At 47.6% G+C, this 18,126-nt stretch overlaps 1 protein-coding gene across 2 annotated transcripts; it reads left to right on the top strand.

Moving 5' to 3' along the window:
* The first annotated feature begins 218 nt into the window (after nt 1–218).
* On the top strand, nt 219–17,985 carry wdr33 (WD repeat domain 33). Of its 2 annotated transcripts, XM_030114872.1 has the most exons (21): nt 219–405; nt 4,159–4,377; nt 5,419–5,487; nt 5,643–5,747; nt 5,942–6,037; nt 6,590–6,741; nt 11,732–11,829; nt 11,942–12,068; nt 12,161–12,315; nt 12,394–12,472; nt 12,552–12,662; nt 12,837–12,931; nt 13,005–13,091; nt 13,167–13,306; nt 13,388–13,543; nt 13,670–14,461; nt 14,546–14,603; nt 16,158–16,476; nt 16,827–16,984; nt 17,066–17,245; nt 17,333–17,985. In XM_030114872.1, the coding sequence occupies exons 2-21, from the start codon at nt 4,174–4,176 to the stop codon at nt 17,479–17,481; spliced, it is 3,330 nt and encodes a 1,109-aa protein (XP_029970732.1). In that variant the 5' UTR covers nt 219–405; nt 4,159–4,173; the 3' UTR covers nt 17,482–17,985. The 2 variants fall into 2 exon arrangements, with proteins under 2 accessions (XP_029970732.1, XP_029970733.1); XM_030114873.1 differs by lacking the exon at nt 219–405 and having other exon boundaries at nt 4,174–4,377; nt 13,673–14,461.
* The last annotated feature ends 141 nt before the right edge of the window (nt 17,986–18,126 follow it).

Here is an 18,126-nt window from a genome sequence, read left to right as displayed (position 1 = left end):
TATGATAGGATCAGTTGTACTTTTAAACATCTAAATATATATCTGCAGATAACAATAATATATGAGATATTCCTAATACAACACAGCTCAGTTAAACTGTGTTTTAAACAGTAATTAAAGAATGTTTTATTTGCGGGAAAGCAAATTGGGGCGTTGTTGGTCCTCATCCAAGATGGCGCCCAGGCTGATCCAGTTACTCCAGCAGCGGAGGTCTACTTTCATAGTTCTATAGGCCAAGAAGAAGGAGCGTCATGATGGAGGCGGCTGGTGGCTAAAGTAACCAACCTGCTTAAATTCGAGTTTATTAAAGTCTGAGCCCTTCATGTTTCTCCAGTTAAAAGCGTAACGGGGGGATTTAGCCCCTACATGACAGCCAGATAGCTCCCTCTGCTGTAAAGACAGTTGGTGAGTACGGACTCCGCCGCAGCGCGCTGTTGTTCCAGCGAGCAGCCGGCCGCCATTTAACTCCGGATAACAAACCCTACCAAACCTCCACAAATCCCCCCTGGACGTGTGGTCCCAACGTGTGTTGTTCACGTTGACTTTAACAAAACTTTCTCTGTTCCTCAAAGTCACGCTGTTATTTAGAAGCAGTTGCGTGGTTACAGGAAGACCGCGCTGCTAGCTGTTAGCATGCTAGCACGGTAAAGCGGTACTTCCTGTCGCGCTAGCATCGATAGCATCAACTAGAAACAGATTAAAGCGACGAGTTCGATAAAAACACACAGAGTTAGTGTAGTGAAATGTTGTTCGACCGTCAGTTTTAGTGTGTTTTGGGGCACTGTAGCTGGCAGCAGTGGACCAGCAGCTTTATGTTTGCCTCTGCAGAGACGCTGGAACCTCGTGTCTGGTTATCACGTTGATACAAAACCTATCAAAACATCTAAAATCTCAGTGAGTAATGTGGTCAAAAAGTCAAATGGTGTGACAGTCGCGGCATGTAAGTCTGTTCCTTCCTTTCGGAGCATCTTTTCCTGTGAAGTCCTTAGTTCAACCAAGCTGTATGGGGTTGAATTAACGTTCATTGCGAACTTCTCTAATGGTTTAGGGATCACTGAGAGACTTTGGTTAGTCATTCTGAATTTTGTTTAGCAATGAAGATATAAAGGCTTAGAATAGGGTATGATTGCTTTACATAAATTGGAGGTATCAGGGAAGGAATCAAAGAAGGCTCAAGGAATAAAAATGTGATTCAGTCAAGTGCATATTAAATAACATCGTTGAACATCTTGCATAATCTCAAAACACTGCAGTGAAATTTACATTTGATTGTCTCAAAAGCCTCATGAAGCTCAAAGGGTTTGAACACAAAATGTGTCACACTGAAATAAATAAATGTGAACCGTAATTCTCCATCTCATTTAAACACTGAGAATACATGTTCTGTTCAAATCAGTGTTTGTTCTTCTATTTTTGTCTTTTAATTGTAAATATTTATGATCCCTTTATCTGAAAGTTTACATGTACCTTATCTTTTTACACAACTCATGCTTGAGCACTGCCTCCTGGAGCCTAAACGCATAAATATCACTAACCCATGTTCTATTTGTGGCATGCAGTAATAATTGCAGTGTAAAAAATTTTATTTTTAATTTTCAGGTTTGCTTTGATCGTGATACTTCATAAAGATGAGGTTCATTTAACTTTCAAGTGTTTTCTCAGTGTTGTGCTCTTTCCTTTACTCAGACTGAAACACCAAAATCCATTTGTATAAATGAGCAACAGTCGTGAATTTTTATTGAAAACTCTCCGTGTCATCTTTGTCATTTTGACATGAATCCATCGTGCGGGCTGGATTGGATGCCCTGGGCTAAACGTCTAAAACACCTGATTTAATCTGTTTTTTGACTTTAAAGTAATGTACAACCCAACAAGTTTAAAATGACCTGTGTGTTGAATTTCTTCTAGAAGAGTTATGGTGTCATTACTGAGCGACATGTAAACTCAATATTTCTCTCAAATTCATTTGTTGGTTATTTTTGCTGTCATGTGAATCTCTCTTCACCTCATTCCGGTTTTAAACTTCTTTGTATGGTCTGAACACAAAATAAGTACAGCAATGCAACTTTTATATCTGGAATAATAAAACTTTGTACATCTCAATGTGATGATGTTGATGTGGAGGAATTGCACATCCTAAGTCTGTTCATTCAGTTTTTATATTTGATCTGCTTTTCTCTGTAAAATTGACATATTGCAGAACGTCTCCTTGATAACTGAAGGCTTTCAGAGTTGTTACTGTATTGATTGTGTATGGATTTCTACTAATCAGTCGTTCTTCACTATTCTCATGCCTCAATTGCACGACCAAGTGTCAAGTGAAAATGTAATTTTTGAGTTTTATTTTCAGAAGATATTTAGCGTGGCAACATTGTAGAAAATCCCATTTACACAGATTTGACAGCAACATAGTTTGCATGAATGGTGACAAGTTGGTGCTGTTGGTTGTTTTTGTAATGAAACCAAACACCAGGAACAATACGCTATAAAGATTCACAATGGTGAGTACGCAGACATTCGGAGGTACAGACCATCCAGTTGGATTTGTGGTGGCTGAACTCTAAAACTACCACATCCCAGGAGAACGGTACTGGGGGTTGTGACACTGGTGGCTGCCGCAGCCGGTGTTGTTGTCGTCCATCTGCTCGTGCATGTGCAGTAAAGCTGTTTTACTATGGCCGTGTTGTACATGTGCATTTCAGAAAAGCAGTGTTTTCCCCAATGTACACAGAGGTGAAACGTTATAAAATTACATCTGACTGTCTTCACTAAGTTGAGTGTTTAAACAGAATTGAAGCTTAATTTCTCTGCTGTAGTTGTGCTCATGTTTTCCTCAGGCGGTCCCAGTTTCCCGCCTCTCAGTCTTCAAGAGTTTGATTATTGCTATACATTTAAAAATTGTGTTTTCATGCGAGTCTTTCCTGCCCTGAGCTCAGAATTCAGCTGACATGTTGTTTGGAGAATGAGCAGTGTGAAGAGAGAACTTGTTCAACACTTGCAGTTTGTGTTGTCTGATATCTGACCAGCTGTTTGCTGTCGTTTCTTGACCTGAATGTACGGAAGCTTAAAATCAGCCCCATGTGAGCTGGCTTTGAGCAGTAATAGTACCTGAATGGTAGATTTGAGGCAATAAATCCTATGGTCTTTCTCAGTTTAGAAGGTCTGTGTTGAGCCAGTCCAGAGATCGCAGCTTTACCTGCTGTGTTTGTAAAAAATAGATTTTCTCAATACCTTCTGAAGATATTTTGTATATTTTTAAACAGAAAACTGCATAATGCCTCTAGTGATTGGAGAGGGTTTCAGCCGCTGTTTAGCTGTTCTTTATAAACACGTGACTGTTGGAAATCAACCTTAAAATACATAAACATTCAGTTTTATTTCCTGAGATATGAATGAATGTGTGGTTTTCTTTACATGTTGATCTTTTTGCCATCAACCTCCAAACAAATTCTCTCTTTTGAGCCACATTTCAAAGTGTCCGGCAGCTTCTGACACATCTACATCTTCACAGAATGAAATATCAAAATCTTTGAATGAAAATAAATCTCTATGTGATCAGGTTTTGTGATTGATCCCTTTGTGTAATGAAGTGAGGGAGTCAGTAGGGATGAGGACTTCTTTACACTGCAGTCGATACTCTTACCAGGGGAGATTTCTCCATTTAAATTGGGGGTTTCAGTCTAATCACAGAATTATTTTCAGATTTGATGCTACTTTAAGTTAAGCTGTGTTTCTTCCTGCATCATTTATTAGTCACCTAACAGTTCAACGAGTTATTACATTGCATAAGTAATTAGTACAGGTTCTCTGCTTTCGGTCTAGCCATGTCATGGATCAGTTTATTGAACCTTAAAGCTGTTATTTGTCTCAGTTTTTGTTAAATCACATGATCTGTGTGAAGCTGTGTATTGTTGCATTGTTCGGGTCTCGTTTTTGTCCCACTGATGCATGTTTCTGCTCTTCTGCCGGAATTAAGGGTTTTCACTTCATGATCATAACCTAAAAGTCTTTCCTGTAAATAGTTTTTACCAAATTGTGTTAAAAGTTTAATGTTATGGCCGGTGGACTGTGTGAATAAATACATTTATATGTGAATAAATCAGGGGAATCAGAAGGTTGTAGCTGCACCGTGTCCTAATCATTGGATGTGTCCCGCAGGTTCACCTGGTCACCATGGCGACGGACATCGGCTCGCCGCAGCGGTTCTTCCACATGCCGCGCTTCCAGCACCAGGCGCCGCGGCAGGTGTTCTACAAGAGGCCGGACTTTGCCCAGCAGCAGGCCATGCAGCAGCTCACCTTCGACGGGAAGCGCATGAGGAAGGCCGTCAACCGCAAGACCATCGACTACAACCCCTCCGTCATCCGATACCTGGAGGTACCCGCCTGCCGCTCCGCCCAGCCCCCACACCCACCACTGATCAGAACGATGCAGCTCAGTGCCTCCTGCCGTCTTTTCAACATCCATACCAGTTTCAGTCACATCCTTACACATTATTAACTATCCGTGATTCATCGGGTATCGGCAAATCAAGCTGATATCTGATCACAGATGTTTTTTAATGTCACCTGCTGTCCACTGAGCTGTGTTTGCGGCCTGCTGTGGCTGACGTGTCAGTAGTCCTGCCTCGATGATCCGGGTCGGCATCACTTCAGAACCGTCCGTGGTCAGTTGCATCCAGACGTGGTCCCAGATTTTAGACGTGAGGTGCCATAGAGCAGAGCTCCACGGCCTTTTTGCACCTCAGATCCTTTTTTAAGCAGCTGGATTTTTGCGTTGACGGGCTCGGTGTATGAAGAGGCTTTAGGCTGAACCACGAATTAACCTTGAATGAAAGAAAAAAACTGAGCGAAGGTGGGAAAGAACTGCTGACGAAAGTGAAGTCTTTTTTAAAATAAAATGACTGACTGAAGGAATGTGTGTGTACATGTTTAAAATGAAACTTTAATTTATTGTTTTTATTCTATCTTTGTGGTTTAAGTATCGGATTAGAATCAGTCGATACTCGGATCTGAAAAATGGGGCCATAAAGTGTGATCAGGAAATCATTCATTTGTAATATTTTGTTTTTGTTTTGGTGATTGACACTTCGTGGCGCTTTAACCATTCAAGGAAAGTGACAAAAACAACAGTCTTCATCCCTTCAACTCACAAATATAGACTTGGATCACCTCTCAGAATGAGTCCAGGGAAGTTATCTCTTCAGATTGAGCAGGATTAGATCATCTGAGTGAGCTGCCACCTAGTGGCAGCTGGCTGCTGCTGCAGCTTTGCGCATGAATAAAGCAGTCCGCAGTGTGAACCAGTCCACACTGTGTTGGTCTGGCTGTTGGATGTACGAAGTGTGTCTGACTGGGAGGTGAGAGAACAAACCTGAGCAGAGGAACCTTCAGTCCTCACTGTTTGTTTTCTCTGCAGAACCGCCTGTGGCAGCGAGACAGCCGGGACTTCAGAGCCATCCAGCCCGACGCAGGATGCTACAATGATGTGAGAACACACACTCACGCACACACACTCAGTAAATCTTCAGATGAACGTCCCGTCACAACATTGAATGAGCTACTTGGACTCCGTTGAGGCGTTTTAGCTGAGATCTGAGTTGTTTCTGCCCTTGAACATCTGTCCTCTCGGTGTCTCTGCAGCTCGTTCCTCCTGTCGGAATGCTCAACAACCCAATGAACGCCGTCACCACCAAGTTCGTCCGCACCTCCACCAACAAAGTCAAGTGTCCCGTGTTCGTCATCAGGGTGAGGAGACTGCGTCTTTCTTTCCGTCAGTCTCACATTCAGCCTGCAGGTTCACCATCTTAAGCTGTAAATCCAGCACCGAGCGAACAGAGTCTTCAGTTTGCCGGACTTGAGGATGAGGATTGTGCATCATCTGGTTCTGTGCTGTGAGACGCAGGTGGAGCTGAGGCCCGTCTGTTTCCTTGTTTGTGCAGTGGACTCCTGAAGGCCGCCGGCTGGTGACCGGAGCCTCCAGTGGAGAGTTCACCCTGTGGAACGGACTCACCTTCAACTTTGAGACCATTTTACAGGTAAACCTTCTTCCTCCATCCACACTTCTTCAGAGGAGTGAAGATTATACTGACACCTGGTTCATGGTGTTGAAGTTTTTGGGGTTTTTTTTCCTTTCTGGTGTAGTTTGAGGACTGTCCTGACTAGAGACGGTAGTTGGGGAATGATGTTATTAAAAAAAAATTACTATGGGACCTGTTTTCAAAACGTTTTACTTTCAGCAGCTCTGAGCGCCGGAGTAGGGTAAACGAACCAAAACACAATGAAAGATTTATGTTTTCACTTGAAACTGTTTTTGCCTGAGACAGGAAGTCACACTGAGCTGTCCAGAAGCACAAAGCATGGCACTCTGAAAATCAATTGGCTATTATAGAAAAATCTATTCAACCCTTTCAAGACTTTCTACACTGTCACTAAATGTTGTGTGTGTGGATTTTCTTTTTGGACTCGAGGATTGATTTTTGTGTGCCACTGAAAACGAGCCGCTTCAAGTAAATAAAATGTCTGATGTTGAGATATTTCAGTTTGTATTTGGAGACGCTCACCCCTCTCCGCCTCTCTCCCCCCTGCAGGCTCACGACAGTCCGGTCCGAGCCATGACCTGGTCTCATAACGACATGTGGATGCTGACGGCGGACCACGGCGGCTACGTCAAGTACTGGCAGTCCAACATGAACAACGTCAAGATGTTCCAGGCTCACAAGGAGGCCATTAGAGAAGCCAGGTTTATACCCAATCTCCCATTCTCTGTAGTTCAGGCCAGTCTGCGCTGCTCTCTGTCTGCCACAGGGGGGCGCCACCTGTTGTGTTTGTTGTGGTTGATTAATGACAGATGTAAGTGTGTGCTGTCGCAACACTGCAGTGATCTGTTGTTGATATTCTTCCTTCTGAGCAGTCTCTCTCTGTGTACTCAAACGGTTGATGTTTTGAATAAAGTCATGGATCACTCACTACTGAATGGTCTGGGTAGGCCCGGCGCTTTGGGCGCTGGTGAGGAGGACATCAATAAAGGCCCGCTTTCACTCTGGAGCAATAAAGATTTAGCAGGGACCAATAAAATAAAGTGAAGTGAATAAAGACGATCAGGTTTAAATAAAGGTTTGAATCTCACGTCTGCACCTGAAACACAGACCTTTAAACACCTGAAGCCCCGCCCACTCTCCTGTTAGCGTTAGCTTCACTGAGAACAGGCAGAGGGGTTTGAAGTGGAGTTAGAGCGCCAGGCCGACCCTCAGTGAGCAGAGTGACACACCCGAGTCTCTCCGCTGACGTCCTGCTGCTGTGTCGACCTCTCACACCCTCACTGTTCTGCTGACACTCCAGAAAGACTCAGGGCTTCCTTTACTCTCCGAAGGTAAAACCTACGTTCCTCATGAGTCAAGTCTCACTTTGCTGGGATTAAATCTCAACAAACATGCAGTGGGAAACCTTTAGCTCAGCCAAGAATTAGCAGCGCTATAGACGACCAAGATGTTTTGACCAATAAGACAAGGATCCCTTGCTTAAAAGCCGTTTGTGTTGCTATTTTTATGAGCTTATGTTGCTCAGCTTCACTTTTTGTTAGTCTGTGTTGCAATTGTGATTTTTTTCCCCCCCCACTATATTTTGAATTCAGTAAACAAGTAAGCAAGCTAACTTTATTTGATCTAGAATATCCTGCTGATGGCCCGTCACCCACAGGGCCACATGTCCAGCACTGGCTTAGAACGAGGACTGGAAGCAGAGGAAGTCTCTCCTCTGTGCCGAGCTGTTAGTTCAGCATCCAGCTGCACAGATTCAGCTGTGACCTGCTCAAACCCAGTAGGCAGTGATCAAAGCATCAAACAGCTGGATGGAGGCAGGGCAGGCTGCTGGGAAGACTCATTATCACAGAGACAGGAGAGAACGAGGAGGTGGAAACATTTAACCTAGATTACTGTAAAGAGCTCACGGGTTCCCTCAGCACAGAGAGCATCTTAGAGCTCAAACCGTCAGCCTGGCATCCTGAGAACGGTTAGAATTCCTCAACATGGAACATCTTCTGACTGCATTTGACATCAGAATAAGCAGAACTCCTCTCGGGGTCGGCGCCGTTCACACATCACACACTCCGGCTACCTTTAGCTGCACTCAGTTGACACAAAATCAAACACTGAATTGTCACCGCCACTCAGCGTTTGCAGCTTCTCAGTAATTGGTTTTACTCTTACCGTTTCCTCAGTTGGTAAATCAGGCTCACATTAGAGTCCGTGTTCCAGTGAACCGGTCTGCGGTGTGAGCAGGGCTGCAGTTAGCGAGCGACTCCACCAGCCTTGACGTAGCGACTCAGGAACATTTCACACTGTCCTCCTTTCTCCGACCTGCACACTCGGAACAAACATCTTTTTATTTCTCTCCCTTTTGCTTGTTCGTCCACACACTCAGTTACCCTGCAACAAAACTGACAGCATAAGTTAGGGGGGGGGGTTTTCTAAAATTTTTAAGTCATGCTGATTTTCTCTGTCGTGTCTGTTGCAGCCATTAATCTACTCCAGTCATTGTTGTAGATTCTGCTCTTTGAGGGAAAACCCGCGACACGAGAAGAGCTGTCACAGCACCATAGAGACGTGTGTGTGTGTGTGTGTGTGTGTGACAAAATCCATCTGTGCATACACAGATTTGTGTGTGTGTACTCCGATGTGCGCACACCTGCAGTTACCTGTAAACCTCAGCCTTTGCTTTTCCCTCTCTCACTCCGATTGTCTCTATACAGCAGCATTTTTTCTTTTTACTGCTTTAACCACTGAAATCCTGAATAAATCAGCTGAAGTGATGAACACATTTACAGGTTCTTACATATTGTAAAGTGGAAACCAAACATTTAAATATTAATACACAGAAATCTGTGCATGAAAGCACAAATGAACCTAATTTTGCTAATAGATTGTAAACAGTCTGAGCTAAATCCACACAGAGCCAGATGAAAACGTCCGGTCATGTTCTCGCTGTGTGTATCTTCTGCACACGGTGTTAAATGGACCCATCAGTGAGCGATCATTTCAGGGTTTAAATCCTGTTTTGTGAGGAGTACAGCTGCTGCACTCAGCTGATCTGAGCAGCGGCAGACTCTGAGCCTTCGTCTCCTCCACCAGCAGAACATGGCAGGTTCAAGTCAGGGATGTTTTGACTCCATTCAAAATGCTTTAGCATGCAGACTGTGGATTCCTTTAACTTGAAGCAGAATTAATTGCTATTTCTGTAATTTGAGCTGCATTGACGTCTCCCAGTGGCTTCACTGAGACAATGACGGGTTTGCGGGAATGTCAAGTTAAATGTCCCTGTTTTTATTTTCTAGATGAAGCTCAAGCCAAACCACTCTCGTTTTGATAGACCCCCCCCCCCCCCCCCCCCCCCCGCACTACTTTATACTGCATAGTGAAGCATCTTTCTAAAGAACTTAAACGCCAATAAATAAGTTGAACATGCTGACTATTGCTGCAAATAATCACCTGGAAATGCAGCCGTGCAGGATGGAAGCTATAATATAAGCACTTAATTGGTTGACTATAATTAGATTACAAATACTCACTGTAATCTAATCACCATGCATTTTTAGTTGTACAGTTTACAATTCAACATGCTTGCTCTTGACAATGTTGGAAGTTATTTAGTTCTTTGAATAGTTTTCAGGATGAGTGCTTTTACAACTCTTCTGAAACTCTGCATCAGGATCAATTTAACTGGAAAAAAAATATGATTCAAGTGATTTCACATCTGGATTTTGATAAGACTGCCTCTGATATTGCTTCATTTACTATTTAAGGTCTGAAAATGTCTGAATATTAGACTTTATGTTTAGAAAGTTTCTCCTCCAATGTTTTCAAAGTGAGAGAGGAACCGTGTGAGTGGAGCTCAGGCTGCTGTTGCACTTCCGGTGGTTGTCCAGCAGGTGGAGCTGTGTGAAGAGCAGCTGGGGGATCACTGGGTTAGTGGAGCAGGAAGCATAATGGGAAGTCTTCTCCTCAAATGACCTGATCTACCTGCTCTGGAGGTCAAGGGTTAAAGCGCGGTGGCTACACGAGAGTCCGAGCCTGGAAACATCTCACTGCCTCACTTCACCGGTTTACTGATAGAAACGGATCTCTGCTTCACACGATCTCACACAGTTTACAACCCGGAAACATTTTGTCATCCAACATTCTTTACTTTAAATGTTTTGATTATTTATGAACCGCTCAGCCCAGTTTGGGTTGTTGACATTTTGACCTATTTTCTAAAAATAGGAAAAACAGTGAAGATAATTTTAAGGAAAGACCAGAGAGGTTTATTTGTAGTAATTTAAAAAAGAAATTAAATAATCAGTGCTTGAATATATCTAAAATTATGACTCAGATGTGCAACTATCAGGTAAATCAGTTACAGTACCAGCAAAAATGCACCCATCAGCCATAACTTAATGACCACCTGTCAGTATGTTTTAGATCCTTCTTTTGCTGCTTCATTAGCCATGAGAGATACGAGGTCTCTACATCTCTGAAGTTGCACTGTGAGAGCTAAACATCTCTTAAGAAGCTCTTTTAAATCCTGGAATTTTCATGTTGGCAGTTTTGGTGATGTATAAATCCGTCACCAGTTCACCTCGGTCATCTTTGGAGGGTCTTTGATAGATTGCTCTGCCTAAACATCCTTTATACGGCCTGAGCTGCAGTTCTGGGGTTATTCTGACCTGATCGCCATTCGTCATTCACTGTCTGGTCCTCACTGATTCCTTTTTCTGCTTCAGTAAATACTTGCTGCCCGATATGTCCCTCCAGCTTTCGCTGGTCATAATGTTATGGCTGATTTAAAAAAAAAAAGTGTCAAACGTCCTTCTCAAAGTGTGAATAACAGTAATATAGAGTAAAATTCTGCTCTCTGCTTAGTGCAGTGTGATAGTAATCAGTTAAAATTGTTAAATAGAAAACCAAATTATTTCTCAATGGTCTGTTTGATTCCTTAATTTACAGTAAGACACTTTCTGGAGTATAAATAACTGTGAAGAACTGGCCAAAGTCTTAGAGAACGGCAGAATATCTGACTTTTGGGTCTGTTCTGGAGATTCATGTTCGTTTACTGTGTGACTGTCGTTTCTCTTACACATCATTCCTCAGAAACAGGAATCACTGGGACAGACTTTTTTTTTTTTTTTTTTTTTTGTCCAGCCTGCTGGTAAAGCTCACTGAACAGGCTGACCGCATGGTGTTAGTTCATTTTTGCACACACAAAGTATTCTAACATCTCCCTCGAGAAGGTCGACCTGTTTTTTTAAAAGTTACTAACAGTTTTCCAGGAGCTTTGAACCTGTTGACAATCTTCCTTCTCTGGACTGGTGCAGGTTTCCATGTTTTAACACAGGATGCAGGGTTTTTTTGATATCACCTCTATGATGTTAGTGACATCCAGTTTGATTTTTCCCCAACAGCCTCAGAGTACAGTAATAGTTGTGTTTACTGACGACCCCACTTGATGCTTATGCCTCCTGTTTTCTTGTAATAAACTGAAAACTGTGCCGCACACTGTCTTCTGGTACAAAGTGTTTCTTGACAACGTTACAAAATAGAGAAAACTTATCAATCTGTGTTAGACGAGCAATAACACATCGTTCTGTCACTTTCTTGGTATTGTAGCTCAGTAAACCGTCATTGCCAGATTTCATCAGGTTTTCTTTGGATTCAGGACTTCATGTCGCCGCTCTGACTCCGTCTCCTCTCCTCCAGTTTCTCTCCTACAGATAATAAGTTTGCCACCTGTTCGGACGACGGCACAGTTCGAATCTGGGACTTCCTGCGCTGCCACGAGGAGAGGATCCTCCGAGGTACAGAACCCAGCCGCCGGCCGTCTCCTCGGCGATCGTCTCAAAGCGTCCCGTTGGTCTGATGAAGAGGGGTTCGCTGCTTTGTTCAATCTGGTCTTCTCCGTGCTCGCAGGTCACGGTGCTGATGTGAAATGTGTGGACTGGCATCCAACCAAAGGCCTGGTGGTTTCGGGCAGTAAAGACAGCCAGCAGCCCATCAAGTTCTGGGACCCCAAGACGGGACAGAGTCTGGCCACGCTGTGAGTTCTCCATGAGATGTTTGCCTTTGGCACCTCACAGATGAGGGCTTTTACATGACGTTTAGAGGTAATCTGACTTCCTGTCTCCTCAGCCACGCCCATAAGAACACTGTGATGGAGGTGAAGTGGAACCTGAATGGAAACTGGCTGCTGACGGCATCCCGAGACCACCTGTGTAAGCTGTTCGACATCAGGAACCTGAAGGAGGAGCTGCAGGTGTTCAGGGGGCACAAGAAGGAGGCTACAGGTGAGGCGGTGGAGGAAACCAGGTGTTAGTCTAAATCAGGGAGGAGTCTTCATGCGTGTGTGTTCTGTGTGTGTCCAGCGGTGGCCTGGCATCCGGTTCACGAGGGTCTGTTCGCCAGCGGAGGCTCCGACGGCTCGCTGCTCTTCTGGCACACTGGGTAAGACCCTCACACTGCAAACAGGAAGGTCCGACGATGCGCCTGCAGCTGTTTCCTCACACGCCTGCTGCTGTTTCAGGGTGGAGAAGGAGGTCGGGGGCATGGAGATGGCTCATGAGGGGATGATCTGGAGTCTGGCCTGGCACCCGCTGGGTCACATCCTCTGCTCCGGCTCCAACGACCACACCAGGTATCCAATGGAAATCCATCCATCTGGGACTCAACGGCCTTTAAAAGTTAACGTTACTCATGAAGTGTGCACTATACCACTGATATGTTTACAATGATAAACAGTGAGGTGGATCAGCTGCAACTGTGTGACACTAGACACTCCTGACTTGAATGATCTCCTTTTGTTTTCCAGTAAGTTCTGGACGAGGAATCGACCGGGAGATAAGATGAGGGACCGTTACAACCTGAACCTGCTGCCCGGCATGTCAGAGGACGGCGTGGAGTACGGTGAGACGCACAGGACAGTTCGTTAGCGTGTTCACTCTCCCTGATCCACCGCTGACAGGCCCGTTTGTTTCAGATGACGTGGAGCCGAACAGTGTGGCCGCCATCCCCGGCATGGGCATCCCCGAGCAGCTGAAGGCCGCCATGGAGCAGGAGCAGAGCAGTAAGTGTGATCCTGAGAGGCGTCCCACAGGGATCGCTACACGGCCCACTCATTCACTCCACACGCTGTCTCCAGATAAAGAGGTGGCCCCTGAGGTGGAGATGTCCATCCCCGGTCTGGATTGGGGCATGGATGAGGTCATGGGCAAGGACGCCAAGAAGGTTCCTCAGAAGAAAGTCCCGTACGCCAAACCCATCCCAGCACAGTTTCAGCAGGTAACGCCTCGCCGCTCCTTTCCACGACATTGAAAGCGAATCTCCTTGGACACTCTGAAACATGCTGACGCGTCTCTGCAGGCCTGGGCTGAGAACAAAGTTCCCATGATGCCTCCTTCTGGAGAGCTGTCCAAAGACCGGAAGGTGGAGCAGAAGGTGGATCTGAAGAAGAGGACTCAGGCGGAGATTGAGCAGGAGATGGCGGCTCTGCAGTACACCAACCCCATGCTGTTGGAGGTGGGAGTCGCTTTATTCAGAATTCCAGGAAGCAGTTTTAGGAGTTTTAGTTCTTGGTTGAGTCTGGAGGACTGCTTCAGGTCTAGGATCCGTCTCCTGACGTTGTTCTGGGGTGTCTCTCTGCAGCAGATGAAGATGGACCGAATGAACCAGATGGGCTCGGACGGGAACATGGGCCCCCCACAAGGACAAGGCTCTGGGCCCCCCTTCGCCGGCCCCGGAGGTCCTGGTGGCCCCATGGCTCCTGGCCAGCAGGGCTTTCCTTCCAACATGCCTCCGCAGCAGATGTCCAACAACATGGGTCCCCCCATGCAGCCTCCGTTCATGGGACCAGCCTCTGGGCCACAGTCTCACCAGGGGCCTCCTCAGGGCATGATGGGGCCACCAGACATGCAAGGCTCCCAAGGCATGCAGAGACATCAAGGCCCTCCAAGAAATATGGGTCCCCAAGGACCTCACGGCATGGGACCCAGAGGGATGCAGGGGCCCCCTGGGGGGATGATGGGGCCCCCTCCCAGAGGAATGGGTCCAAGGGATTCTCAAGGGCCTCCATCCCAGGGAGGCATGATGCCTCCTCAGGGGAACATGATGGGCCCCCAGGGTCCAATGCAGGGTGGGATGATGGGCCCCCCTTCCAGGACACATGGCAATATGGCCAACAACTATGGGATGGGCAACATGCAGGGGCCCCCAGGTAACATGCAGGGACCTCATGGAAATATGCAGGGGCCCCCTGGAAACATGCAAGGACCCCATGGAAACATGCAGGGGGGCCCTGGAAACATGCAAGGACCTCATGGAAACATGCAAGGACCCCATGGAAACATGCAGGGGGGGCCTGGAAACATGCAAGGACCCCATGGAAACATGCAGGGGCCTCCAGGCAACATGCAGGGCCCCCCCTTTATGCAGCATCAGGTGGGTTCCTTTGAATGAGAACTGGTCCGGTTCGTCTCAGCTGGTTCTGACTTTTCAGAATTAATCCTGATGTGTTCTGTGCAGGGGCAGAATTCGGGGCCCATGATGCACGGGATGGGTCAGCAGGGGCCAAACAGCAAAGGTACGACACAAGAAAAGGCTTTGGTGAAGATGATTTGCTTTAATTAGTCATAACTCCCTCTAGAACATGGTGGGGGAGTTTGAGAGCCCGCATGATCCCAGGAGCTTTGTTGCAGGGGGGCTTTATGCCCCCGAGTAGGGTCTCCCATGGCAAACAGGTCCTGGGTGACGGGCCAGACTGAGAGCAGTTCAATAGCCCCTATGCAGAGAAAAAGAACAAAGGTCGCTACGTCGCTCGGTATGGCTCAGCCGGGGCCCCACCCTGGAGCTAGGCCTGGGGTTGGGGCTCGTAAACGAGCGCCTGGTGGCCGGGCCTTTGCCCACGGGGCCCGGCCGGGCTCAGCTCGATGGGGCGACGTGGGCCTGACTTCCGGTGGGCTCACCACCCACCGAGGGAACCGTAGGGGCCAAGTGCAATGTGGATTGGGTGGCAGCCAACTTTGTTGTCGTATCATCTGATCTCCTGCCGCATGTTTTGGACACTCGGGTGAAGAGAGGGGCAGAGCTGTCGACCGATCACCACCTGGTGGTGAGTTGGATTCGCTGGCGGACGAGGAAACCGGACAGACTTGGCAGACCCAAACGCCTTGTGAAGGTCTGCTGGGAACGTCTGGTGGAACCCTCTGTCAGCGTGGTTTTCAACTCCCACCTCTGGGAGAGCTTCTCTCATGTCCCGAGGGAGGGTTGGAGACATTGAGTCCAAGTGGACCGTGTTCTCCACCTCTGTTGTCGAAGCAGCTGCTTGGAGCTGTGGCCGTAAGGTCTCCAGTGCCTGTCGTGGCGGCAACCCCCGAACCCGGTGGTGGACACCGAAAGTAAGGGCTGCTGTCAAGCTGAAGAAGTCCTATCGAGGATTATTGGCTCGTGGGACTCCAGAAGCAGCTGACAGGTACCGGCAGACCAAGCGAACTGCAGCCCGAGTGGTTGTGGAGGCAAAAACTCGAGTCTGGGAGGAGTTCGGAAAGGCCATGGAGGAGGACTATCTGTCGGCCTCGAAGAAATTCTGGCAAACCGTCCGGTGCCTCAGGAGTGGAAAGCAGGTCTCCGCCAACACTGTATACAGTGGAGGTGGGGAGCTGCTGACCTCAACTGGGGATATTGTTGGACGGTGGAAGGAATACTTCGAGGACCTCCTCAATCCCATCCAGTCTCTGTATGACCGGAGTAGGAGTCTGGTCCGCCTTGCCAGCAGTAAGTCGGACCTGTTCCCGGTGCATGTTGGACTCCGGCAGGGCTGCCCTTTGTCACCGGTTCTGTTCATAATCTTTATGGACAGAATTTCTAGGTGCAGCCAGGGGCCAGAGGGGGTCCGGTTTGGGGACCACAGGATTTCATCTCTGCTTTTTGCAGATGATGTTGTCCTGTTGGCTTCATCGAACCCGGACGTACAGCATGCACTGGGGCGGTTCGCAGTCGAGTGTGAAGCGACAGGGTCCGTTGTGGTGAAGAAGCAGCTGAGCCGAAAGGCGAAGCTCTCGATATACCGGTCAGTCTACGTTCCCATGGATGGATGGATGGATAGTCATAATAACCAGTTCTGACTCCTCTCATCCAGGTGACCATCGGGGACAACCACCCAATCACCACATGGGTCCCCCGGACCGGCAGGGCCCCGGAGGACCCGAGCAAGGCTCGGGGCCGTACTGGGGTGACAATCAGCAGGGCCGACACGGGCCGCAGGACTACGACGGAGGCCAGGACTTCCACAACAGAGGAGATGAGGGCTGGAGGTCTGGACCCGGGTACCAAGGGGGAGGAGGAGGAGGAGGAGGGGGTCACCGAGGGGGAGGACACCGAGGTGGAGGGAGCGGAGGGAACTGGGGGTCCAACGACAGGTTCAATGATGGAGAGTTCAGAGGACGGAGGGACGACAGGTGAGAAGAACTTCCTGCTTTGACTGGGAAACTTTAGCAACGGTACCTGTCTGAATGATCATCAGTGCAGACTCTGAATGCCGCATTTCATCCCATTTTTACATCACTAAAATTGAATAACTTGACAATTCTGCCCCGTTGCCAATAAATTAGCATAGCTGCCATCTTGGATGAGGACACGTGTCTCCTCTTGTGCATTCACCTTTGTTGAAGAAAGACCTTTATAGACAAGATTTCAGCCCTTTCTCATCTGACAGACATGATTAATAATGTGATTATGTTAGTCTTACAGTGTTGGTCTGAGTATTTTGTCTTCTTCATCTGGATCTTGTCGACTGACTCTGTTTCAGGTTCAGAGGCGGGGGTCCTGGCCGACCTGGAGGTCGAGGCTACGATGACTACAGTGGTCAAGAGGAAGGTTACGATGGTTCGGAGGAGATGGGCCGGGGCTGGGACGGCGGGGGCCGGGGGAGGCCCATGCGGGGGGGAGGTCCGCCCAGAGGAGGAGGTGAGTCTTCGCCTCCTTTCTTCCTGTCTTTCCTGTCTCGCCTGTAAAACACGGCTCTCCTCACACTGCCTCTCTCCGCAGGACATGACAGCTATCGAGACGGGCAGCAGATGCATGATGGGTCGTCCATGTCCGGGCGGGATCGGCCTTCGTCCATGCAGGGGATGGACATGGCGTCCCTGCCTCCGCGCAAGCGCCCGTGGCAGGACGGTCCAGGAACGGGAGACTCCCGAGACCGAGAGTCAGGAGGACCCGACGGAGGTAAAGAAACAGAGTTACGGTATCCTGACCTGGTTCGTAGACACAGTGTCACATCCTCGATCCTCCCTGTGTGCTGTCCCCGAGCAGGCCGTTCCTCTCAGAGAGACGATGGCGGTTACGGGTCCGGGCGTGGCGGCCGAGGCGGGTGGGGTCCCGGAGGAGGAATGGGGCCGGGCAACCGGAGAGGAGGACCGCCACCAAGAGGAGCACCCAGGGGGGGCGTGCGGGGCCGGTAGTCCTGAAAGGAGACCCCTCTCCTGCTGGTTCCTCCACAGACTCTCCACGCTCGGGTCTGTGGCGCTGTGAAGAACGCTGCTCTCTGATTGGTCCGTGGTGACGGCGCAGCCCACACCTGAGCCGACAGGTCAAAGAGACGTTGGTGTAAAATACTGTAGAGAATCATCGTCGCCGTTTGTATCTGCGTCTTTTATTCCACTTCGTCTTGAGCTTTGTATCAGATTTCTATGTTTTTGTGTATTCACCGATTCCACCGAGGTTGACAATAAAGATTCTCACTTCAAACTGTAATCGCAGGACAGCAGGTGTCCTCTTTTTTTCCTCTAAAGAAAAGAGGGAAATCGTAAAATGCACCCAGGCTCCGCCCTCCGGGTCGGCCCCGCCCACCACGCTGCAGGAGCCCATCATGTTCTCATGAGCCTGACCCTTTAACAGCAGGATGTTGTTTTGTTCTGAATGTTCCAATAAAGATTGTATATTTCTGGTGTGAATTGAAAACCTGACTACAGATGCTGAAATTGATTAAAAAAAAAAAAAAAAATCTAAATATCTACGTGCAACTTATCAAATACTGAATTTCTTCCCTTAAGTTTAAGGATGTCAAACACAGTTCAGCGATCAGATAAAGCCCATTTTACTCCCGA

Source organism: Salarias fasciatus, chromosome 18 (genome assembly GCF_902148845.1).
Source record: "Salarias fasciatus chromosome 18, fSalaFa1.1, whole genome shotgun sequence".
NCBI classification, from domain to species: Eukaryota; Metazoa; Chordata; class Actinopteri; order Blenniiformes; family Blenniidae; genus Salarias; species Salarias fasciatus.
Note: the sequence above shows the minus strand (reverse complement) of the source record. Positions and strands in the feature narration are given on the sequence as shown.

Coding starts and splice junctions, on each gene's coding strand:
- wdr33 (XM_030114872.1), top strand. CDS start 4,174: ATGGCGACGGACATCGGCTCGCCGCAGCGGTTCTTCCACATGCCGCGC. Junction 14,604..16,157: donor GCAGGGGCCAAACAGCAAAG/GTACGACACAAG, acceptor CCTCTCATCCAG/GTGACCATCGGGGACAACCA. Junction 16,477..16,826: donor AGAGGACGGAGGGACGACAG/GTGAGAAGAACT, acceptor ACTCTGTTTCAG/GTTCAGAGGCGGGGGTCCTG.